This window comes from Macrobrachium rosenbergii, chromosome 44 (assembly GCF_040412425.1).
Source record: "Macrobrachium rosenbergii isolate ZJJX-2024 chromosome 44, ASM4041242v1, whole genome shotgun sequence".
Lineage (NCBI taxonomy): Eukaryota > Metazoa > Arthropoda > Malacostraca > Decapoda > Palaemonidae > Macrobrachium > Macrobrachium rosenbergii.
This window is the reverse complement of record NC_089784.1, coordinates 35678070-35705569: the sequence shown is the minus strand read 5'-3', so window position 1 is coordinate 35705569 and position 27500 is coordinate 35678070. Positions and strand designations below refer to the sequence as shown.

At 34.8% G+C, this 27500-nt stretch overlaps 1 protein-coding gene across 11 annotated transcripts in view; it reads right to left on the bottom strand.

The window, feature by feature from the left end:
* The window catches only part of Rpb8 (DNA-directed RNA polymerases I, II, and III subunit Rpb8), a 450933-nt gene that overhangs the window by 50877 nt on the left and 372556 nt on the right, over positions 1-27500 (bottom strand). For all 11 annotated transcript variants that reach the window (XM_067088334.1, XM_067088344.1, XM_067088338.1 and 8 more), the window contains one exon: positions 10669-10752. In XM_067088334.1, coding sequence (XP_066944435.1) covers positions 10669-10752 — 84 coding nt within the window. The remainder of the gene's footprint in view (positions 1-10668; positions 10753-27500) is intronic.

Genomic DNA, 27500 nt, shown 5'->3' with positions numbered 1-27500 from the left:
TTACCAAAAAACACTTTTATATGCTAATTATAAAATGAATTATTATTCTATTAAAAAATATTTACGACCAAAAAATGCAACCACAATAACACACTTTAAATGTACACATCCTCCCCGAGAGAAAATAGAAAAACATCAAAAGAACCAAATGAAAGGGTTGGGGGAAAAGCAGCCATTTTGTTCCGCCAGGTAAACAAGGGGAGAACGAGGAACCAACTGAGTTAAAACACTGTCCGGGTTAAACTACAGGTACGGTCCTGGTCGCTTTGCCGACTCCAGCTGAACTACGGCTAAATCGTGGATGGCCATCCTTTTATAGCACAAGGTAGAGACAAAGCACACATAAGGGGAAATGGCTGGGGCGGGGAAGGGAGGGGGTCTCCAAAAAGCATATCACTTTATCGTTATAAGGAAAACACCAGTTAGGGAGTGGGGAGGGGAGAAAGGGAGGGGAGGAGGAGGGAGGGGGGGTAAACAGCTTATCAATGGCGCCACCACCAGCCACGAACAGACAATTGTGTCTGTCACAGATAAGAAACAGGAGGGAGGAAAGATGGCATGAGTGAATGGCAGTGACGCCCATCTACGTGTGCGCGCATTCTCTCTCTCTCTCTCTCTCTCTCTCTCTCTCTCTCTCTCTGAAAATGACCTCCTCTTCTGCATTTTAAATACGCGAAAACCCAAACATTCTTCACTGTCCGAAAGCACACTGGAGTAGACTCCCACGCGAAGTTTACCAACTAAATTCGTCAAAATCAATAGACCACATTCTTAACCAGGTTAACCAAATGCCACTGAGAGTTGACCGGCGTGGACCAAAGGGAACGGGTTCGAACCAGAGTATAAACCATAAATCATCAACCTCACTCGAGCATGATGGGAAAAGAGAAGAGAGTTAGAAAGAAGTATAAGGCATTAGCAAATAGATTGCTTTGAGTCTGAGGGGGGGAACAAGTAATAGAGCCTGATGGGAAAAGTAATAGAGTCAGAGGGGAAAAAGTAACAGAGTCTGAAGGGGAAAAAGTAACAGAGTCTGAATGAGAAAATGAAATAGAGTCAGATGGGGAAAAAGTAACAGAGTCAGAAGGGAAAAGTAATAGAGTCAGAGGTGAAAAAGAAATATTCCAAGGGGGAAGTAATAGTCCGAGGGGAAAAAGTAATAGAGTCTGAGGGGGGAAAAGGAATAGAGTCAGAGGGGATAAAGTAATAGAGTCTAAGGGGGAAACTGTACTAGAGTCAGAGGGGGGTAAATGTACTAGAGTCAGAGGGGGAAAACGTAATACAGCCAGAATGGGGAGGAAGTAAAAGAGTCAGAGGGGAAAAAGTAAGAGTCTGAGGAGGAAAAAATAATAGAGTCTATGGGGGAAAAGCAATAGAGTCTGATGGGGGGAAGTAATAAGTCAGGGGGAAAGAGTAACAGAGTCTAAGGGAGGAAAAGTAATAGAGTCTGAGGGAAAGAGCAACAGAGTCTAGTAATAGAGTCTAAAGGGGGGGAAGCAATAGAGTCTGAGGGAGAAAAAGTAATAGAGTCAGAGGTGAACAAGAAATAGTCAAAGGGGAAAAAGTAATAAAGTCAGAGGGAGAAACTGTAATAGAGCCAGAGGGGAGAAAGGTAATAGGAGGGGAAAAGTAAAGAAGTATTAGAATCAGAGGGGAAAAGTAATAGAGTCTGAGGTGAAAAGAAATAGTCTAAAGGGGAAAAAGTAGTCTAAAGGGGGAAAAAACAGAGTCTGAGAGGGAGAAAAGCAATAGAGTCAGAGGGGGAAAGAGCAAGGGGAAAAGTCTCAGATGGGAAAAAGTAATAGTCAGATGGGAAAAAGCAAAGTCAGAGTCTAGAGCCAGAGGGGAAAGTAATAGAGTCAGAGGGGAAAAGTAATATAGCCTGCCTGATGGGAAAAAGTAATTGAGTCTATAAAGGGGGAAGCAATAGAGTCTGAGGGAGAAAAAGTAATAGAGTCAGAGGTGAAAAGAAATAGTCCAAAGGGGGAAAAAGTAATAGAGTCAGAGGGAGAAACTGTAATAGAGCCAGAGGGGGGAAAGGTAATAGAATCAGAGGGGGAAAAGTAATAGAATCAGAGGGAGGGAAAGTATTAGAATCAGAGGGGGAAAAGTAAAAGAGTCTCTGAGAGGGGGGGGAGAAGTAATCAGAGGTGAAAAAGAAATAGTCTAAAGGGGGAAAAAGTAGTCTAAAGGGGGAAAAAGTAATAGAGTCTGAGAGGGAGAAAAGCAATATAGTCAGAGGGGGAAAATGTAATAGAGCCAGAGGGGAAAAAGTAAGAGCCTGATGGGGAAAACTAATTGAGTCACAGGGGGGGAAAAGTAATAGAGTCAGATGGGAAAAAGTAATAGTCAGATGGGAAAAAGTAATAGTCAGAGGGGAAAAGTAATAGAGCCAGAGGGGAAAGTAATAGAGTCAGAGGGGAAAAGTAATATAGCCTGCCTGATGGGAAAAAGTAATTGAGTCTAACGAGGAAAAGGTAACGTTTGACGGGAAAAAGTAAGTCTGAGGAGAAAAGTAATAGAGCCTGAGAAAAAAGTAAGAGTCTGAGGGGAAAAAGTAACAGTCTGTGGGCAAAAAGTAACACAGACTTAGGGGTAAAATAATTGAGTCTGAGGAGAAAAGTAACTGAATCTGAGGGGAAATAGTAATAGAGTCTGAGAGGAAAAGAAATCGATCTTGATGGAAAACAGTAACAGAGCCTGAGGGGAAAAAGTTATAGTCTGAGAAGAAAAAGGAATAGAGTCTGGTGGAAAGTAACTGAATCTGAGGGGGCGAGAGTAATGGACTGTAAGGGGAAAAAGTAATGAGTCTGAGGGGAAAAGGAAAAAGTATCGAGTCTGAGGGGGAAAGGTAATAGAGGTTGAGGGGAAAGTATCAGTCTGAGGAAAAAATTAATAGAGTATGAGGGGAAAAGTACTGGAGGTTGAGGGGAAAAATATCAGTCTTAGGGAAAAAGTAATAAAGTCTGAGGGAGGAAAAGTAGTAGAGTCTGAGAGGGAAAACGTAATAGTCTGACGGGAAAAGTAATAGAGTCTGAAGGAAAAGAGTAAAAGAATCTGAGGGGCAACAAGTAAGAGCATCTGAGGGAGATAATAGAATCTGATGAGGAAAAAGTAATAAGAATCTGAGGGGAAAATGCAATTGAGTCTGAGGAGAAAAAGTAAGAGAATCTGAAGGAAAAGGTAATGGAAAATAGTAGTCGATGGGAAAATAATAGAGTCTGAGGAGGAAAGTAACAGAGTCTGAGGGGAAAATGTACTAGTCTGATGATAAAAAAAAGTATTTATGAGGATATTTACTGACCTGGGTTCGTGAGGGGAAATATCCCTTTCAGACAAAGCAAATAAAAAAAATAAATAAACAAATATATTTCTTTAATGTAAAGTGGGAGAAAAGCATTTCGCAAAAGAGGTAGTGGCAAGAGGTTGTTCAGACCTTTCGAATATTACGGATTTCCCAAGACCTTTTGAAAATTAGGGTTTTTCCCAGAACTTTTGAAAATTAGGGTTTTCTCAGACCTTTTGAAAATCAGGGTTTTCCCAAGACATTTTGAAAATTAGGGTTTTTCCCAGAACTTTTGAAAATTAGGGGTTTCTCAGACCTTTTGAAAATCAGGGTTTTCCCAAGACATTTTGAAAATTAGGGTTTTCCCAGACTTTTTGAAAATAAGGTTTTTCCCAGACCTTTCGAAAATTTGGGTTTTTCCGAAACCTTTTAAAACTTAGGGTGTTCCCAGACCATTTGAAAATTATGGCTTTTTCCAGACCTTTTGAAAATTAGGGCTTTTCCCAGACCTTTTGAAAATTGGGGCTTTTCCCAAACCTTTAAAAAATTAGAGCTTTTCCCAGGCTTTTTGAAAATTAGGGCTTTTCCCCAGACATTTTGAAAATTAGGGTTTTTCCAGACCCTTTGAAAATTAGGGCTTTTCCCAGATATTTTGAAAATTAGGGCTTTTCCCAGACATTTTGAAAATTAGGGCTTTTCCCAGACATTTTGAAAATTAGGGGTTTCTTAGACCTTTAGAAAATTAGGGTTTTTCCCAGACCTTTTGAAAATTAGGGCTTTTCCCAGACCTTTTGAAAATCAGGGTTTTCTCAGACCTTTCGAATATTAGGGTTTTTCCCAGACCTTTCGAATATTAGGGTTTTTCCCAGACCTTTTGAAAGTTAGGGTTTTTTCCAGACCTTTTGAAAATTAGGGTTTTCCCCAGACCTTTTGAAAATTTGGGTTTTTTCAGATCTTTCGAATATTAGGATTTTTCCCAGACCTTTTGAAAATTAGGGTTTTCCCCAGACCTTTAGAAAATTAGGGTTTTCCCAAACCTTTTGAATATCAGGGTTTTCCCCAAACCTTTTGAAAATTAGGGTTTTTCCCAGACCTTTTGAAAATTAGGGTTTTCCCAGACCTCTTGAAAATTTGGGTTTTTCCCAGACCTTTCGAACATTAGGGTTTCTCCTAGACCTTTTGAAAATTAGGATTTTTCCCAGACCTTTTTAAAATTAGGGTTTTTCTCAGACCTTCTGAAAATTAGGGCTCTTCCCAGACTTAATATGTATTAGGATTTTTCCTAGACCTTTTGAAAATTATGGTTTTCCCCAGACCTTTTGAAATTTAGGGCTTTAACCAAACCTTATGAATATTAGGGTTTTCCCAGACCTTTTGAAAATTTCGGTTTTTACCAGACCTTTTGAAATTTGGGTTTTTCCCAGACCTTTTGAAAATTAGGGTTTTTCCCAGACCGTTTGAAAATTAGGGTTTTTTCCAGACCTTTGAAAATTAGCCCTTTTTCCAGACCTTTTTAAAAATAGGGTTTTTCCAGACCTTTTGGAAATTAGGGTTTTTCCAGGCCTTTTGAAAATTAGGGCTTTTCCCAGACCCTTTGAAAATTAGTTTGAAATTTAGGCTTTTACCAGACCTCTTGAAAATTAAGGTTTTTCCTTGACCTTTTGAAAATTAGGGCTTCTCCGAGACCTTTTGAAAATTAGGGTTTTTCCCAGGCCTTTTGAAAATTAGGGTTTTTCCCAGACCTTTTGGAAATTAGGGTTTTTTCCAGACCTTGAAAATTTGGGTTTTTCCTAGACCTTTTGAAAATTAGGGCTTTTCCCGGACCTTTTGAAAATTGGGTTTTCCCGAGATCTTTTAACCTACACTTGTTTATCCTACCTAATCCTAGTCAAATTCGGACAAAAAAAAATCCAAATACTATAAATAACATATGAAAACAAAACCGCATCCACTTTTGAGAAAAAGACATAAAATCATTTGAGAAAAAGATAAAATCATTTGAGAAAAAGACAAAATCATTTGAGAAAAAGACATAAAATCATTTGAGAAAAAGACATAAAATCATTTGAGAAAAAGACATAAACTCATTTGAGAAAAAGACATAAAATCATTTGAGAAAAAGACATAAAATCATTTGAGAAAAAGACATAAAATCATTTGAGAAAAAGACATAAAATCAATTGAGAAAATGACATAAAATCATTTGAGAAAAAGACATAAAATCATTTGAGAAAAAGACATAAAATCTAATACCTGCAAGCAACCAACTTACAGAAGGACGGATCTTTTTGTTGCACTTCATTTTCAAACATTTAAGCGGCGCTATTTTCTTTGCTTTGAAAAGATATCTCATCTATTTTGTTCCAAATGAATGTGAACGAATATTTGATCAAATTTCACCTACTGGAAAAAATATAAAAATAATTGTAATTCAGAATATGACTGAAAATGAATTGGTTTGTTTTATACGACTGAATGTAAGGCAATTCCCTTCTTCTCTCTCTCTCTCTCTCTGTAAGGCAACTCATTTCTTTCTCTCTCTCTCTCTCTCTCCTGAAGATAAGACTTCAGTCAATTACGTCTGTACTACTGGAGTTAAGGCAATCCTCTCTCTCTCTCTCTCTCTCTCTCTCTCTCTCTCTCTCTCTCTCTCTCTCTCTCTCTATACGATGTCGTTGATTAGCTCACGAAAAACATGGAATGTCTAAGCGAATTAAGAAAACGATCTGAATTACTCTCTCTCTCTCTCTCTCTCTCTCTCTCTCTCTCTCTCTCTCTCTCTCTCTCTCTCTCTCTCTCTCTTTTGAGGATGTCGTTGATCAATTCAGGAAAGCGTAAAGAATATAACCTTCATTATTTCCTTTGTTGTTAAAGGAAAAAGGGAATTCAATTAGGTAAGAAAAATAATTAAAAAATAAAAATAATTTTTTTAAATAAAATACTAAAAAAATACTTTAAAAAATACGAAATCAGCTCTAATATGTAAAATATATCCCTTTAAAACTTAATATTTAAAGCAAAGAAACAAATTGAAAATAAGCAAACATAACATAACATGACATGCAAACACAGAACAATGGATGGAGAAACGCCCTGAGGTACCGCCTTCTACAGATATCCGAACCTTCCCTTCCCCTTCCCCTTCCCAACCCATTTCAACCCCTCCCCCCCCCAATTCCTGCTACTACCGAGCGATCCTCTCCAATACCAAACAAAGGCTGAAATTATCAGCCTTATCAATATTTTTGTTGTTATCATGGCACGAGCCTGCCTGACTGTGACAATCTCTCTCTCTCTCTCTCTCTCTCTCTCTCTCTCTCTCTCTCTCTCTCTCTCTCTCTCTCTCTCTCTGAAATATAGATGTCATTGAATTTCTATTTTCACTTGATCCCTCTTGAGTACAAGGTTAAATGGATTGACCATGAGTGAATAACAGCATCGGTAATTCGTGGCGGTAATATAATTACACAGGACATGGAATGATGCTTGTGTGTCATTGTCAATAACAGACTAGTCAGCTGTCATAGACCTTTCCTGAACAATATATATATATATATATATATATATATATATATATATATATATATATATATATATATATATATATATATATATATATATATATATATATATGAGGTCATGGATGCTGGTGCATCCTTCATTTCACGTTCGTGGATAGCTAAATACATTCAAAAGAGATGAATCCTTTGTTAAAAGAAACTGGAACAAAAATCCATATGACTGTCATCGCGAAAAGATTGAGAATCTTGGAAGGCCTGAAGTCTTTTCTCAGGAGTCAAAAGACATCATAGCTGAGGCAGTGGGTAGACCAAGAAAGTCTTTACGTAAATTGGCACTTGATCTAGAAACAAAAGGGGGAAAGAAGAGAACCTGAACAATATATATATATATATATATATATATATATATATATATATATATATATATATATATAAATAAATAATAACAATTATACATATATATGTAGATATATATGTCTAATATGTATGAATGTATCCAAGTGTGTGTATAGACGATAAGAATACAAAGAGAACAAGGAGTTAACTACATTTGTTTTTTATAGTAGCTTTGGTGTGGGTTATGTATAATTTTATTGATTGAATACACATACACACACTCACATTATTGTATGTATCCGAGTGTATGTGTAAATATATATATATATATATATATATATATATATATATATATATATATATATGTTTATACATATATATATATATATATATATATATATATATATATACTGTATATATGTGTTTATATATATATATAATATATTATACTATATATATATATATATATATATATATATATATATATATATATATATATATATATATATATATATATATATATATATATATATATATATATACACACATATATATAATATACAGTATATATATACACACATAATATTATTATGTGTGAATATATATACTGTATATATATATGTATATAGGCTATAGGCTATATATATATATATATATATATATATATATATATATATATATATATATATATATATATATATATATTTACACATACACTCGGATACATACAATAATGTGAGTGTGTGTGTGTATGTGTATGCAATCAATAAAATGATACATAACCCGCACCAAAGCTACTATAAAAAACAAATGTAGTTAACCTCTTGTTCTCTTTGTATTCTTATCGTCTTAACGAGTACCGAAATACTTCAGAGCTTAAAACACAAAAGATAACACTTGCGGCGTGGTGTTTCATAACAATATGGAGGAATAACCATTTTCCCTTTATAATGCGTAATGAAAAAATTAATATATAAATAAATAAAGAAACAGATAGATAAAGGGAAAGAAACATTAAAGCAAGGCGAAATTACATATCAGAAAACTGTAGCACTGACGATAAATGACAAAACTACTTATCATATATACAAATATTTAAGTTAATAACCTTCATAAACGTGACATAACAAAGGAGTGACATTTCATAGGAGTAACACAGCAAAGGAATGATATAACAAAGGAGTGACATTTCACAGGAGCAACATAACAAAGGAGTGACATTTCATAGGAGTGACATAAATACCGTATAGAAAATGAGTGACATAAATACCGTATAAAAAAGAAGTGACATATATACCGTATTAAAGGAGTGACATAACAAACGAGTAACGTAAATACCGTATCAAAGGAGTGATATAACAAAGGAGTGACATAAATACCGTATTAAAGGAGTGACATAAATACCATATTAGAGGAGTGACATAAATACTGTATTAAAGGAGTAACATAAATACCGTATTAAAAGAGTGGCATAAATACTGTATTAGAGGGACATTTCATAGGAGTGACATAAATACAGTATTAAAGGGGTGATAGATACCGTATTAAAGGGGTGACATTTCACAGGAGTGACATGATAAAGAAGTGACATAAATACCGTATAAAAGGAGTGACATTTCATAGGAATTACATAAATACCGTATTAAAGGAGTGATATAACAAAGGAGTGAGATATATACCGTGTTAAAGGAGTGACATTTCACAGAAGCGCCATTACTAAGGAGTGACATAAATGCCGCATTAAAGGAGTGACATAACAAAGGAGTAATAAAGTAACCAAAAATTATAAAAATGATAAAATTATTAAGATTTTATCTAAAAAACCAGAATATTGGTTGTATGGTTGTCACTCCTTTGAAATTTATATCCGAGGTTTCACTCCTTTGTTCTGTCACTCTTATGACAGGTCACTCCTTAGAACCGTTCCCCTATTATCAAAATGGCTCAATTACTACTGTTTGTTACCGATTGTTATTGATTGTTGCTCCTACAAAGATAATTAATAACACTATAAGGTTGCTAACACTGAAACTGAGATATGCAAATACCCATAATTATACAAAATAAAATAATATTCTAGATTTCAAAAGTCATAACAAGTAATTCGATTTTAAATTTTTGATGAGAGAGAGAGAGAGAGAGAGAGAGAGAGAGAGAGAGAGAGAGAGAGAGAGAGAGAGAGAGAGAGAGAGAGAGAGAGAGAGCTTTGATAATTGTAACTAGTGGTAAAATTTGAATGGAGTCATCAACCAAACCACATAAATCCTTCTATTATATGTCATCAACCCACAGCAGTCGACTAACTAAAAGTACGTAATTGATTAGGATACCAGAAATCGAACTCCTGCCCTCCTCTTGGTAAGGCAAGCATCATGACCACTAAAAGATGAGATATATATATATATATATATATATATATATATATATATATATATATATATATATATATATATATATATATATATATATATAATGTATGTATGTATGTATGTATGTATGTATGTGTGTATTATTTCACGCTAAAAATATAAATATACTAAACACAGTTATACACAAAACACACACAAAAAATACATAAAAAATACAACTTAAATATAATACAAAGGAACAAAGCCAAATTAATAAAAAAAAAGATGGCGGGGGAGGGGGGGAGAGGGGCCAGGGAGATCAACACGTGCCCAATCGATAAGGATTTTTATCTTATCTCATTCTCGGGGCATTACAACAATGCCCAAGATGACTTTGAAATATTACTGAAAAAATATAACTCATTTATTCGTGTAATTTTTTTTTTATTAGGCAAATGATTTACGATTCAGTGAGTGACTGATGGTGTTATTTGGCGTCACAATTATTGCATAAAGGAGAATATACTTCTTTTTAAGTAGATTCATCAACAATTGAACATCTACCAAATTTACATAACAAAATTAACGAATTATTGCAGAAATCTGTGATAGTATAATTTTAAAGGTTAGGCATTCAAGTATATTTCAAACATAATATAACTTCTATGCAATATATTAATGTAAGTTATTTAAATAAGTTGAAAAGAAAATTCTTCAAGTACTTACAACTAGCGAAAGCTATTACAGTTACTAAAATTTTTATTTATTATATATTTATATTTTTTTATTATAACAACATACTGTATTTGGTGTAATTTCAAGTTGCTTTTTGCCATACGAAATTGTAACTTGCGTTAAGTTACAAAAGTAAGTGTTTTCTAAACCTTATTCCAGAATATTAAAATAATATAAAATAATATCAATATTGGCAGGCAAAACACGGGATTTTCACACACAAAAATAGGTCAGAGAGAGAGAGAGAGAGAGAGAGAGAGAGAGAGAGAGAGAGAGAGAGAGAGAGAGAGAGAGAGAGAGAGAAAACCTCTCCGAAGTTCATTGAGAAGAAGAAGAAGAAGAAGAAGAAGAAGAAGAAGAAGAAGAAGAAGAGAGAGAGAGAGAGAGAGAGAGAGAGAGAGAGAGAGAGAGAGAGAGAGAGAGAGAGAGAGATAAAACTCACCGAAATCCATCGGGTATATCATGGAGTTGATGTCCAGAATCAGGTCCATCTTGAAAGACTCGCTCTCGCAATGGAGTCTGGATACTGTAAAGAAATAATTCAAAAATGTTAATAACAATGCATTGTTTTTAACTTATTTTATTAATGTACAACATTGTATTATGCGTTTTTGTCTTATTGTATTAATGTACAATGAATCTTTATACCTAATTCTACGATGATAAATAGGCACTAAACATTATTAGGCCTATACGCCTATGCACTGTATATAATGCATACATTATATATATATATATATATATATATATATATATATATATATATATATATATATATATGATCATGAACAATCTACATGTAATTCGATTTTATATTTTCTATGTTTTATACGATTCAAAAAAAAAATATTCGTAATGATTCCCCAAAAAATATTCCTAATATTTAAAAAAAAAACTTAGAAAATACATTGCAATACCTATGAGTACTTATTTAACAATACACAATACTTCTAATTTTCCTAATAAATACGTAAAAAAGGAAAATAAAAATATATATATAACACGTACCGCCAAATGAGTCAAACGCATTCTGCTATAGTATATCCTATACGAGCAAAGAAAACGTACATTCGAATAAATAAAGAAAACGTACTTAATGGGAGACTTAAACAATCACGTTACATATAAGTATATGTCCTTTTTTCCCTGTGCTTAACTAACACGTATTTCATGTGTGAGCTTGTATTATATATTTACACGACCACATACATAAATACACGACTAATTATAATTACACTAATGCAAATCACGTTTAAGTTTTGTAAATTACACTTGAAAATAATTAAAGAACAGGATTAACTACCAGGCAACAAATATTTAAGTCAATTATCTTGTGACCATTTTTTATATAATTTTCTTTACCTCATTTGCGAATATAACCATCCTCTGCAGTGTCATGAAGACAGTATTAAGCTTTACAACGCAGGAAATGAGAAACCTTCGGAGCTGGCTGCAGTATTACAAATTATCACTTTAAGAAAATAGTAAATTAAAAATTTTTTAAGCAGTATTTCAAATGATCACTTTAACAAAATACGGTAAAAAAAATTTTGTTTAATAATATTTTAGAGAGTAACATACTTACGTTATAAAAAAACAATCTTCAACCCCTGTGACGAAATAAAACTAAATAATTATTATGCTTCTTTGTGGAATCTCTCTCTCTCTCTCTCTCTCTCTCTCTCTCTCTCTCTCTCTCTCTCTTTTGCACATCCGGGAAACGACCCGTGTTGCTAACGTGTGTGTATTCGACCGTTTAATTCATTTCCCGAGATGGCTAATTACAAGGTGGGCGGGTAGAGAGAGAGAGAGAGAGAGAGAGAGAGAGAGAGAGAGAGAGAGAGAGAGAGAGAGAGAGAGAGAGAGAGAGAGCAATAAAGCGGTCACGGATTCAGGTAAGACTGAACCCGACCTTCAACCAAATTAGGAGGGTGGCCTTGAGAGCGACCAGCTGCTCTTGTGCGCGCTCGTCGGCGCGCAAATGCACTAATAAGTGCATCATAAGCCCTTGAACGATCGTGTGCACATGGGCCTATGAACAAGGGTGTCAGCAAGATTTATGGGTGTGTTTGCGTGTTCATGAAACAGTTTTGGGATACTGACATGGTAACATTGCATGTATCCCATACATACATACATACATACATACATACATACATACATACATACATACATACACACACACATACACACACACACACACACACATATGTGTGTGTGAGAGAGAGAGAGAGAGAGAGAGAGAGAGAGAGAGAGAGAGAGAGAGAGAGAGAGAGAACACCTTAGCTATAATTTATAAGTATTTACATCCATAAAAACTTAGCCATTAAGTCACTCATTCTAAATGAATGAAATTTGTTTCATTCGACGAAGCTAATACATTCCTTATAAAAAGTTTTTAGTGTATATACTGTGTGTTTGCGTGTGTATGTTTCTCAAGGCCCCACATATACACAAACACAAACACACACACACACACACAAGCAGGTTGCGGCTCGGTGCATATATGGGATGGGGGTAGGTGCTCCCCTTCATCGACCCTTCTCTAACCAGTATTACCTCCCCCCCGGCCCATCTCTCTCCCAGAGCCCCCAATCCCCGCTCCTTTTCAAGGTCACAGATGAATAAAATACTGCAAAGTCAGCGCAAAGTTAAATACGGAATAAAAGGAATTAAAATTATAATACTGGGTTACGTAAAACTATTTAATTTATATATATATATATATATATATATATATATATATATATATATAAGAGAGAGAGAGAGAGAGAGAGAGAGAGAGAGAGAGAGAGAGAGAGAGAGAGAGAGAGAGAGAGGATATTCAGTCGATCGTTCAAGGTCGCTCGTCTTATACAACCGCGACCTTCCTCATCACCAGGTCTTAAAAATAAATTCATTTGCCGAAATCAATAACACCCCAAGGATTAGTTCACGGACGTGGCAACGTGACGTGGAATACAGCAGAGAGAGAGAGAGAGAGAGAGAGAGAGAGAGAGAGAGAGAGAGAGAGAGAGAGAGAGAGATTCATAATTCAAGCATAAATTGCCACGTCAATGTCATATAGTCCCCGTAGGGAGGTAGTGCCGTCAGTGCACCTCATGCGGTGCATTGTAGGTATTACTTAAGGTTCTTTGCAACAAGCCTTCGGCCCCTAGCTGCAACCCCTTTCGTTCCTTTTACTGTACCTCCTTTCATAATCTCTTTCTCCCATCTCACTTCCACCCTCTTCTAACAATTAATTTCACAGTGCAACTGCTTTGAGGTTTTCCTCCTGTTACACCTTTCAAACCTATTACTGTCGATTTCCGTTTCAGCGCTGAATAATCTCACAGGTCCCCGTGCTTGGCCTTTGGCCTAAATTCTTAATTCAGTTATGCAAATTTATGTATTTAGTAAACAGCTCCGATGTTCCATGCCGCACTGCATGTACTGCTACGTTGTAAACAGAAATATGAAGATCTTTTACGACTGCCACGCATTTCCAAGGTAAAGCATAAATTCATTACGTAAACTAAACAAAAACAAACAATTTCTTTGTCATTCAGAACTTAAGGGACTTTAAATTTCCATTTTAAACCTGAGACAGCCATCTTAAAAAGTTCTGTGTAAATTGCTTAAAACTTAAGATATTTTTTTTTACAACATTTTTGTCTTATTTATGAAATTTTAGGCTGTCAAGTCATGCATTTAATTATTATATATAATGTTGTCTACTGTCAATAAGTATTACTACGTAATAGTATCTTCCTGTAGTTATGTAGATAGCATTGATGGCAGAATTCTATAGATCTACTGACAGTAGAACACTGTACATGGGAGAATACTGTAGATAGCATTGATGGGTGAATACCGTAGATAGCACTGATCGAATACTGTAGATGGCACTGATGGGAGAATATTGTAGATAGCACTGATGGAAGAATATTGTTGATAGCACTGTAGATAGCTCTGATGGGAGAATGCTGTAGATAGCACAGATGGGAGATTACTGTAGACAGCACAGATGGGAGAAGAGAATGCTGTAGATAGCACTGATGAGAGAATATTGTAGATAGCATTGATGGAAGAATACTATAGATAGTTTTGACGGGAGAATACTGTAGATAGCACAGATGGGAGAATACTGCAGATAGCACTGATAAAATAATGTAGATAGCGCTGACGGGAGAACACTATAGACATCACTGTAGATAGCACTGATGGGGGAGGGGGAAATTCTATTCCACAAACCAGGATGAGAAACTACAAAGACACTTCCTACTTCCTTATCTTTAAGACAATGTCAACATCCAAGACTTCACAAGGAACTTGACAAGAAAAGCAAAAAATTAATAAAATATGCTCTTCAAAGCCACACGGAAACTACCTTCTGCAAAACACAGGAATGATGAAATAAGAGATAAGATATACCTAAGTGGAAAGAGGAGTATGGGTAGATAATATATGGAATTAGCTGTTAGAAAAAAAAAACCACGCCAGCTTTTGCTAAAGAAATCTAGGAAAAAAAAACACTCGTTCTTCAACTACTGTACATTGAAAATCGCAAAAAAGACGGCGCACTCTAAACCCCAAAGAGATATTATATACATCAAAAACGTCAGCTTGACGAAAGAGGATTCTCATTCAACAGACGCGTGATTAACTCGCATTATCTCTCTCTCTCTCTCTCTCTCTCATTCTTTTCCTCCTTGCTTCCATCCTTCCACGACAAGCCTTCCTCACATGCTCTTCTTGGCCACTCCCTGGAAAATACCGCGAAAGGTCATAGGTCAACGGGAGGACCTCGACCCGTCATTTGCCACAACCTCCTCCTTCCTTCCTCCCCTCTCCTCCGCCTCCTCCTCCTTTAATTCTGATCCTGAGGGGGAAAAAAGACCTCTTGGTTCTTTCAGACACAGGCCAACATCAACACCGATGGCGTGACACGCTTCAAGGTCAGTCGAGACAACAATGGACTTTGTGGTTGTTGCTTCTGCGTGTGGCAAGATGTTGGGGGTGCTGGGGTGGGACTGCAGGGGGTAATTCTGCATCCATTCATCCATTCATTCCATGGGGGGGAGGGGCATGGGGAAATGGAGTCGACTGCCATTCATATTGCATTCTCTTAAAAACTCGGAAATGGAGTCGACTGTCCTTCACGATATATTCTCTCAAAACTCTGAACATTTTATTCATATGATTCTTCAATTATCCGGCTTTCCTTTCTGAGGATTTTAAGGAGCATTTTGTTATTCCAACTTGACTTCCAATTTACAGAGAGAGAGAGAGAGAGAGAGAGAGAGAGAGAGAGAGAGAGAGAGAGAGAGAGAGAGAGAGAGATTCCTCATTTATATAAATGAACTATTATTGTTGACAAGATGCCTCCACCACTACAGGAGTGAAGTTCAACGAATTGACGCAACAACTGAACTAAATGACAATAGAGAGAGAGAGAGAGAGAGAGAGAGAGAGAGAGAGAGAGAGAGAGAGAGATTCCAAAAATGCGAACGCCCAGCATAACCGGAATGTTTTCTAGTACTCAGCTGAACATTAACTGGGCCCCATCTACCAAGGACCCTCTCTCTCTCTCTCTCTCTCTCTCTCTCTCTCTCTCTCTCTCTCTCATTAGAAAAAATAACAGAGGTCGACGACACCGGAACTCTGCAAACTGCCTTTAATAATAAACATTTGCAGTTCCACCCAGTTGTTTATCGCCCGAAATCTTCAAGGTCATGCGGCTTTGTATGGTGTAAACGACGAGCTCTCACGTACTTATGGACGTTTCTATGTACGTATGTACGTGGATGCACGTACGGAAAACCCTCTGGCGTGCAGATAATATCTGCGTAACAACCTCCCACGTGTAATGGGGCTGAAGGAATTTTTTTTTTTAATGATTACAGGGTTTTAAAGCCTTCTCATAGGGTTTGGGTATCTAAAGTCTTAACTTACACCAACATACATTGAATGCTCCTCGTTGTGGGGCTTCTCAGATCCACAGGTCCTTTTAGTTTTCTATAAAAGACAACTAATGTGCCGGCTTTGTCTGTCCGCCCTCAGATCTTAAAAACTACTGAGGCTAGAGGGCTGCAAATTGGTATGTTGATCATCCACCCTCCAATCATCAAACATACGAAATTGTAGCCGTCTAGCCTCTGTAGTTTTGATTTTATTTAAGGTTAAAGTTAGCCATAATCGTGCTTCTGGCAACAATATAGAATAGGCCACCACCGGGCCGTGGTAAAAGTTTCACAGGCTGCGGCTCAAACAGCATTATACCGAGACCACCAAAAGATAGATTTATTTTCTGTGGCCTTGATTATACGCTGTAACGGCTGTGAGAAAACTCGACTGCGAAGAAACTTCGGCGCATTTTTACTTGTTTTCTTTTTACTGCTGGACTGTGGAACGGTCTCCTTGAGGGCGTCGTGCAACTGGAACCTCTTCAAAAGCTCAGGCGAATATGCAACGCATTACTACTCCTAATCAATTCTTGTGTTTTAATGACTTACTTATAGTTTATATATTAATTTATTAATTTGTTCATTTATTTTCTCTTTCCTAATAACTGATTTCTTCTTTCTGTATTTCTGTTATCATTTGTAAAGTTCTTTCAAACGAACGCCATATTCGCTGGAAGCTTGAATTTCAAGTCAATGGTCCCTGTGGGCTTGTCCCATATCAATAATAATAATAATAATAATAATAATAATAATAATAATAATAATAATAATAATGTTAAAATTCAATGACACGAATTTAAAAATAAAATAAATTATAATTTTTTCCTCACTCAAAGAAACTTCACTTCTCTCTCTTATAATAATAATAATAATAATAATAATAATAATAATAATAATAATAATAATAATAATAATAATAATAATAACACGAATTTATATATAAAATTATCAACCTCCATTTTTTCCCACACTCACAGAAACCCTCTCCTCTCTCTCTCTCTCTCTCTCTCTCTCTCTCTCTCTCTCTCTCTCAAGCACCCAGCATCCAAACCAACACATCTCTAAGCAGTGCCCTTAAAAAAAAGAAAAAAGACACGATCGCCCACTCAACGCTATTTCTGTTTCCCTCGCTGCTAAATATAGCGGGGAGGGGGGGAGGGGATAAAGCGGGGAAGGGATAATGGGGGGAAGGGGGAGGGGGGAATATATCGACATCCCTCCTGACTTTGGGGAAAAGGATAAAACGGGATGTCAGTTCTGACGTCAGAGAGCCGAGATGGGATCGCTGGAAAAAAAAGTATAAAATATTTCATGTTTGAAACATTCATGTACATAGTTCTGGTGTGTGCAATACTACTGATATGAGGATGATAGTAGTAGCAATAGGAGTGGTAGGAGAAGTTGTAATGATAATACTAGTAGTAATAATGCTAGTAGTACTAGTAGTAGTAATAGTAATAGTAGTACTGGAGAAGCAAATCCACAGTTATGTATATGTACTTATATTTAAAGATAAATCAATATAGATAGCTTTCGGGAACTTGTTCGGTTCCCCTTTGAAAATGGGAACCAAACAAGTTCCCGAAAGCTATCTATATTGATTCATCTTTAAATATATGTACATATACATCCTGTAACTGTCGATTTGCTTCTCCATTTTAAGACTTATGCTACCATGAGTATTTTTTAAATAGTAGTATTACTAGCAATGGCAACAGTAGTAGTAGCAGTAGTAGGAGAAGCTGTAATGATAGCATTAGTAGTAGCAGTAACAATAGCAGTGGTAGTAGAAGTAATAATAATGGTAATACTAGTAGTAGTAGTAGTAGTAGCAATAACAGCAGTACAAGTAATAATAAAGTATGAGTAGTAATAACAAGAGTTAGTAGTAGTAGTAGTAGTAGTAGTAGTAGTAGTAGTAAAAGTAGTAGTAATAATAATCATAATACTACTAGTAGTAATAATAGTAGTAGTAGTGGCAGCAACAACAGTAGTACTAGAAATAATAAAGTAGGAGTAGTATTAACAAGAGAAACAGTAGTAGCAATAATAGTAGTATTAGTAACAGTAATAACAGTAGTAGTAGAGCCATGAACTAAATCAATACACAAGACTAAATTTGTCCACGACTGTACATAGAAATGTCCAACTGATGAACACTTTTTAGTTTTCTGCAAAAGAAAACTACTGTGCTGGCTTTGTCTGTCCGTACGTACTTTTTCTGTACTGAGGCTAGAGGGCTGCAAATTGGTATGTTGATCATCCACCCTCCAATCATCAAACATACCAAATTGCAGCTCTCTAGCCTTAGTAGTTTTATTTCATTTAAGGCTAAAGTTAGCCATGATCGTGGCCGTGGTTAAAGTTTCATAGGCCACGGCTCACACAATATTAAACCGAGACAACCGAAAGATAGATCTATTTTCGGTGGCCTTGATTATATGATGTACAGAAAACTCGATTGCGCCTCAGTAACTTCCGCGTATTTTTTACTGGTTTTAATTTTTTTTAATTCATCAAATGGGACCATAGAGAACAAGCCAGCTACAAAAAGCCCCTTTTACTTTACTGTTATTAAAGCCTTCAGAAAAAGGAGAAAAAGAACTAGGAGATAGTATAAAAAATTTACACTTAAATCCAGAAATCCTTGGATTTATTTCGTGTAACTGATAGTATCATTTCTTGATTAGGGCCTTGCATATATATATATATATATATATATATATATATATATATATATATATATATATATATATATATATATATATATATATATGTATATATATATATATATATATATATATATATATATATATATATATATATACACACATAAATAAATTACATACACACACATATATAGTATATATATATATATATATATAATTAATTTTTTTATAAATTGTACAAAGCTTAATGTGTGTGGAAGACAGTGAGGGTTCAGGTACAATATATATCAAACGTGATATTATAAAATTAACGATGCTAATAACGACGCGATTACGAATAGGAACAATGATACTTGGTGACAAGGATAGCGAAGAGAAAGTGGTGAAAATTTTGAGAATTGAGAAAGTTTGAAACGAGGGAAAAGTTATGAATATTCAGCATAACGTGGAAGCTTTAAAGCAGTGGTTCTTAACCAGGGGTGCGAACTCGGTTCCCAAGGGGTGCGAGGATGCCTGTGAATAATTAAAGCAAAATATATTTTTATATACGCAAGCTATTTTTTTCTGCAAAAAATAAGAATAAAATATGATAAAATATGGTTTTGCTACTAATACACATCATATAAACTTTATATTTCAATTTTTTTTTGTTTCAGCAATTCAGGGGGTACGAGAACTAACTGCTGATTTGAAAGGGGTACATATAAATAATGCACATTATGAACGAAGAAAATTACATGTGAGTTTTGTAGTGGTCAAAATATTCCGCTACGGGTAATGAATATTTATATTATACTTTCGCCATCATTAAATTATTACATGTCGCTTGAAGCCAACAAACAGAAATTCTTGGAAGATCATGTCTGCTATATTTTTGTTCAGCGAAAAATGACCACCAAAGAGAGAGAGAGAGAATACAATATACACACATTAAGCTTTGTACATATATATATATATATATATATATATATATATATATATATATATATATATATATATGTATAACTGAATCACGAAAATATGGAACGTGATGAATATATAAATAAAGATAAAATCCACGAAGGAAACGGAAACACTGGAGTGCTGCACTCCAGTGTTTCCGTTTCACTTATTTTATTTTATATATATATATATATATATATATATATATATATATATATATATATATATATATATATATATAGCTAAAAAAGTGAAGTAAATGGTTTCACTGGTCTTGGCAATATTATTTATCATTACGCTAAGATTTCCAAGTAGCCGCCCAATTGCCGAGACTATTTTGAGACGTTATGGCCACTCGACGCCACAGCTGTTTAGACGGACTGAGAAGGTTCGTTATAGATCCCTCAATGTCATTAAATTTAAGGTTTATTCCAATGATTTCCACAACACGAAAACTTATCTCTCATGGCAGTTTAAACTATTACTCTTTGAGGTTAGAGCACAAAAACGAAAGAAAGAGGTAGTTTTAACAAATTTGTCTTCACAAGATAGGGATTTAAAGAACAACCTTTCTTTTTTGGATTTTAAGTGTTTGTCATCTGTTTTGGTTTCCAACGTTGAGAAAAAATTGGCTGATGTTAGGTTTACACACAGTAGAAAGTTAAGAAATCTCGGTGTTGACGTTAATAAGAAAATAGATAGTAGTATAGTTATTTTAAATTTTTCTGACAGAAACTTAACAACAGACAAAAAGGAAGTTCTTTCTCTTGGTCTCGAGTTTGCTTTGATCCCCAAGAAATTCAATTTCTTTAAGTATTTTTTAAGTTTTGAAAAACTATGCTCAACATTTATGGCAGTGAAACCCTTACTTCACTTTTTAGTAAAATTTCCGTAATTGCAAACAATAATTTCATATATAGGTCTATACATACATATATATATATATATATATATATATATATATATATATATATATATATATATATATATATATATATATAATTATAAATCATGTGTTTAATTGTGCTAAATTATACAAAGCTTAATGTGTGTGGAATTGTATCTCTCTCTCTCTCTCTCTCTCTCTCTCTCTCTCTCTCTCTCTCTCTCTCTCTCTCTCTCTCTCTCTGTCGATGAAAATCTGCCTTGAAAATGGAGAAATAACTATATATATATATATATATATATATATATATATATATATATATATATATATATATATATATATATATATATATATATATATATATATATATATTCCTCAGTTATTTCTCTATTTTCAAGGCATTTTCTTTTTCTTTTCTTTCTTTCTTTTAAGCACAGAGGAAATATTGGCATCACTAACTTTCGTAGAAAGCAAGAGAAAGAGCTTCTGTAAAATTTGTTACGTAACCCTGTAACTAAGAACGTTATAAGCCCTACAATCCATTTAAGCTTTCGTAAGGGGAATTCTCTCTCTCTCTCTCTCTCTCTCTCTCTCTCTCTCTCTCTCTCTCTCTCTCTCTCTCTCTCCACACGAGAAGGGAGACAGAATAGCAAGAGAGGGGGAGGTAAGAAACAACTGAAACTATATTGACGATAAAGAACTCTCTCTCTCTCTCTCTCTCTCTCTCTCTCTCTCTCTCTCTCTCTGTACACGAAAGGAAAAACATAACAGCAAGAAAGGTGGAGGTATGGGGCAATCGAAATTATGGTAATGAGGAAGGCGGCCAACCTCCCCCCCTTCTCTCTCTCTCTCTCTCTCTCTCTCCTTTTCATATTTTTCACGTTATCAAAAGCTTTTTTTTTTTTTTGGCACAGGTCACGTTACGGTTTTAAATAGGTCAATTTTACGTCTCTCTCTCTCTCTAATGCAGGCAATGTTAATGACGACATTCCTTCCCGGGTCAAGGACACACTGTACGTGCTTGATCAATACATCTTCCCTTATTTCGAGGGCATGATTTGTCATTATAAAGCGTACTGTATGTGTTGCCTAACTATAATCATGCACATACGTACACACAGACATCAGCCTGTTCGTACATACACACACACAAACACACACATGGACGAAGTAATGACCTAAAACTGAGAAGAACAAAAATAAAATTGATTCTTTTTCATACTCCCTCTTAGCATTACAATGAAATTTAAATCCCTCAGCTTATTCCAGCTACCTCTAACCCATCCCCCCCCCAACCACACCTTCAACCTCTCTCTCACTCTCTCTCCCCACTTTCCCCCCTTCTGACGTCAGCAGCAGGAGGAGACTGACGTCACTGCTGCGGGGGTGGATCATCAGTGTGCAGTATGTGAGGGCTCCTGCATAGATCTTAATGGCACAGAGAGAGAGAGAGAGAGAGAGAGAGAGAGAGAGAGAGAGAGAGAGAGAGAGAGAGAGATATCAACATTGCTTTTCCAAAACAAACTACGAGAGAGAGAGAGAGAGAGAGAGAGAGAGAGAGAGAGAGAGAGAGAGAGAGAGAGAGAGATCAACATTGCTTTTCCAAAACAAACTACGAAAGAGAGAGAGAGAGAGAGAGAGAGAGAGAGAGAGAGAGAGAGAGATTAAGAAATCAACACTGCTTTTCCAAAAAAATCTACGAGAGAGAGAGAGAGTTAAAAAATCAGTACAGCTTTTCCAAAATACCTATCACACACACACACACACGCACACGCACAGAGAGAGAGAGAGAGAGAGAGAGAGAGAGAGAGAGAGAGAGAGAGAGAGAGAGATAATTGGAGACCATTGATAAATTTTGTGAAATGATTTCAAACGCCACAATGGCGTACCAATAACAATAATTTACGGTGAGAGAGAGAGAGAGAGAGAGAGAGAGAGAGAGAGAGAGAGAGAGAGAGAGAGAGAGAGAGAGAGAGATATATATATAAAAACCTTTACCAGACAAAAACAACTGACCTATTTTATAACTAACCGATTTATAGCTGACCGATATCATGAGTGACCTTTTTCATAACAGACCTATTTTATAACTGACTTATGTTTTAAATGACCTGTTTTATAACTGACCTGTTGTATAATTGCCTTATTTTAAAACTGACTTAATTCATGGCTGACATATTTCATAACTGACTTATTTTATAAATGACCTATTTTACAACACAAGTGCTGAACAAGTACTAAACATTTACTAAACAAGTGGCAGACAAGTACTTAACAAGTACTCAACAAGTTCTGAACAAGTACTCAACATGTGCCACCCCAGTATAAGACAAGTGCTGAACACGTACATAACAAGTGGTAAACAATTATGCAACAAGTGCTAAACAAGTATTAACCAAGTGCTAAACAAATGCTAAACATGTCCACAACAAGTGCTAAACAAATGCTACAAAAGTACACAACAAGTGCTAAACAATTACGAAACAAGTACTAAACAAGAGGTGAACAAGTATTAAACAAGTACTAACCAAATGATAAACAAGTACACAACAAGTGCTAAACAATTATGAAACAAGTGCAAAACAAGTGCTAAACAAATACTGAACAAATGCTAAACAAATGCTACAAATATACACAACAACTGCTAAACAATTATGAAACAAGTACTAAACAAGTATTAAACAAGTGCTAAACAATTACCAAGCAAGTACTAAACAAGTGCCAAGAAAGTATTAAACAACAAGTGCTAAACAATTACGAAACAAGTACTTAACAAGTGCTAAACAAGTATTAAACAAGTGCTAAACAAGTACCCACCTCTGATCAAGCAGTGGAAGTAGGGCACAGGCAAATTAAGAGAAGAAAACCCGCCGGTAAGCTCCCATGAAAAAGGAGAAGAAGAAGAAGAATAAGAAGAAGAAGAAGAAGAACAGGAAGAGGAAGATGGAGAAGCCATGTTGCACGAGAATTATATCAAGCCATCTCGACCTCCTGCAAAGTGGCACACACATACACACACATACCTTCCTTTTGCGCATTAATTTCTGCAAAATTACAACATAAACAACATACCTTCCTTTTGCGTATTAATTTCTACAAAATTACAACATAAACATTCTCCCATAACAGTGTACATATGCTCGAATGCACATGCCTTCATTTATATGTTCATTACATGAACATAAAAAAATACACTTTTAAAAGTGTAAACATACTGAGGGCAGTAAACAGAGAGAGAGAGAGAGAGAGAGAGAGAGAGAGAGAGAGAGAGAGAGAGAGAGAGAGAGAGAGAAGGGGCGGGAGGTCCTGCCCTGGGGCTCGTTAAACCCCAAAATATTATCGGATTGTGTTGCAGGGTTTTAAAAACCCAGGGGTTTTAACTCGATTCTTTAATATGAAAGATATATATATATATATATATATATATATATATATATATATATATATATATATATATATATATATATATATACACACACACAAATCAATCAATCTATTTTATATTTAACAAAAATACAAAGAAAGTATCTCCGGAATTTAATAAGCAAAACAGTCACAACTCTCTATTTCTACTGAATTTATACTAAGTAAGGAATACATTATTATTATTATTTCTCTCTCTCTCTCTCTCTCTCTCTCTCTCTCTCTCTCTCTCTCTCTCTCTCTCATTATAAAATCATGATGTCTCTTGTTAGCCAAACCAACACTAAGTTGGGACAAGAGACAAACAGTAGAAAGGGAAGGGGAGAGAACTAAAAAGAAAAAATTAACATAAAAAAACACAACAAAATATAAATAAAAACAAAATTATAAAAATGGCAAGGCATTCTCACTTTCCATCCATACACAGTTTCGTCACACCTTTGAAACTCCTCAGAGGTGAGAGAGAAAAGATGAGAAGTTGTGAGAAGTGTTACATTACCTTTCAGTGCAATCTGAACTTCAACATTTTAAAAAAGATGGATTCATACAAACATTTTTAGTTTATTGAAAAGAAAACTATTGTGCCGGCTTTTTCTGTCCGCCCTCAGATCTTAGCAACTACTGAGGCTAGAGAGCTGCAAATTGGTATATTGATCATCCACCCTCCAGTCTTCAAACATACTAAATTGCAGCCCTCTAGATTCTGTAGTTTTTATTTTATTTAAGGTTAAAGTTAGCAATAATCATCCCTCTGGCAACGATATAGGCCATGCCACCACCGGCCCGTGGTTAAAGTTAAATGGGCCGCGGCTCATACAGTATTATACCGAGACCACAGAAAGATAGATCTATTTCGGTGGCCTTGATTATACGATGCACAGAAAACTCGATTGCGCCGAAGAAATGTCTGCGCATTTTTTACTTGTTTACTTATATAGGCTATACAATTTCTCAAGCCTCGGGACCCTAGAAAAATGAATAGACTAACAGAAGAAAGCAAAGCGAATTAGACAACACGAAACAATTTACAAAAATATAGAACAACACACATATGCAAACACGAAGGCACTGCTGAGGTGCTTGTGAGTGTCTTCAGTTTAACCACATCAAAGCAGCACGAACTGTTTCTGTAACAAGAAAATAACTCTATGTAAAAGTTCCCTGGACATTAATCACATTTACGCGTGTCAGGCTTTCCAAGATTGCATGCTATAAATGTTGAACATTCTGGTCGTGAATCTCTCACGTATCAAAGAAAAATTAAATAATATGGATACAAAGGCAAAGGCATTCTGTAACTTCAAGACTGGTTACAGAATGTATTGAAAATGAAACATGAAAGAAAACGAGATGAAGAAAAAATAAAAGAAAACGGAGAGTGGGAATTATCATCACATTGCATCACTATCCTTCTTCCCCCCCCCCTTTCTTTTTCTTCTGAGCACATTCGGTTAGGTGGTTGTTTTATGACGTCAAGTGGTATTTATCACCTTATGACGTCACGTGGTATTTATCACCTTACGCAAAAGTTGTCCACTAACTCCGCCTGCCAACTGTTTTCTGATAAATAATGTCTTTAGGCTTTATTAAATATTTACAATTCAAACGGTGTTAATTATAAAATATTTACATTTCAAGCAGTGTTAATTAGAAAAACATTTATACTCCAAGCAGTGTTAAATATAAAATATTTACATTTCAAGCAGTGTTAATTATAAAATACTTACATTTCAAGCAGTGTTAATTATAAAATATTTACATTTCAAGCAATTTTAACTATAAAATATTTACGTTTCAAGCAGTGTTAATTATAAAATATTTACATTTCAAGCAGTGTTAATTATAAAATATTTGTTTCAAGCAATGTTAATTATAAAATATTCACATTTCAAGCAATGTTAATTATAAAATATTTAGGCTTCACAGTATTAATCATAAAATATTTAATTTTCAAGCAGTGTTAATTATAAATATTTACACTTCAAGCAGTGTTAATTATAAAATATTTACATTTTCAAGCAGTGTTAATTATAAAATATTTGTTTAAACCAGTGTTAATTATAAAATACTTACATTTCAAGCAGTTTTAATTATAAAATATTTACGTTTCAAGCAGTGTTAATTATAAAATATTCCCGTTTCAAGCAGTGTTAATTACAAAATATTTACGTATCAAGCAAGTTCATTATAAAATATTTACATTTCAAGCAGTGTTAATTATAAAATATTTATGGTTCAGGCAGTGCTAATTATAAAATATTTACGTTTCAAGCAGTGTTAATTATACAATATCTAATTTCGAGCAATGTTATTTATAAAATATTTAGGCTTCATGCAGTGTTAATTATAAAAGATTTACATTTCAAGCAATGTTAATTATAAAATATTTAGGCTTCAAGCAGTGTTAATTATAAAATATTTATGTTTCAAGCAATGGTAATTATAAAATATTTAGGCTTCACGCAGGGTTAATTATAAAAGACTTATGTTTCAAGCAAAGTTAATTATAAAATATTTAGGCTTCACGCAGTGTTAATGATAAAATATTTACATTTCAAGCAATGTTAATTATAAAATATTTAGGCTTCAAGCAGTGTTAATTATAAAATATTTACGTTTCACGCAGTTAATTATAAAGTATTTACATTTCAAGCAATGTTAATTATAAAATATTTAAGACTCACGCAGTGTTAATTATAAAATATTTACATTTCAAGCAATGTTAATTATAGAACAATGTTAATTATGAAACCTTTATGTTTTGAGCAGTGTTAAGTATGAAACCTTTACGTTTCAAGCAATGATAATTATAAAACCTCTATGTTTAGTATAAAATCTTTCCGTTTGAATGTTAATAACAAAACTACCTTGTTACATTTTGTAATGTTAAAACAGTGTTAATTATATTACAAAACCTTTATAGCTAAAGCAATGTCAATTATCAAACCTTTCCGTTCCAAGCAATGTCAATTATATCTTTATTCAAAAAGCACTTTTTACCTTAGTTATCTGACACCTTCCTTCTTCTCTTACCTTAATCCTTACCCACACCAATTCTTCCTTCCTTCCTTCATCAATTATCTAATTTACCAATTATTTATACATGTTTTTATCATTTTTTTATAATTTATATCAGTTGATCAATTTATTTTCCGGGCAAATATGGGTCAAGTAATGTCACTCTTACTGTGACGTCATCAGTTTACATGACGCAATCCTTTCATCCCTACTCCCCTCCCCTCCCCATCCCCTTATAAATGGCATCCCTGTGAAGACTCCTTCCCCACCCCCAAACCTGTCACCCCCCCTTACATCTCCCTCTCCAACGGCAGTTCTCAATATCACTTAGGTGAAATACGGGGGAGAGAGTGATGTTGCTCTTTCACTCTAAACAACTCTGTTGTTTCAC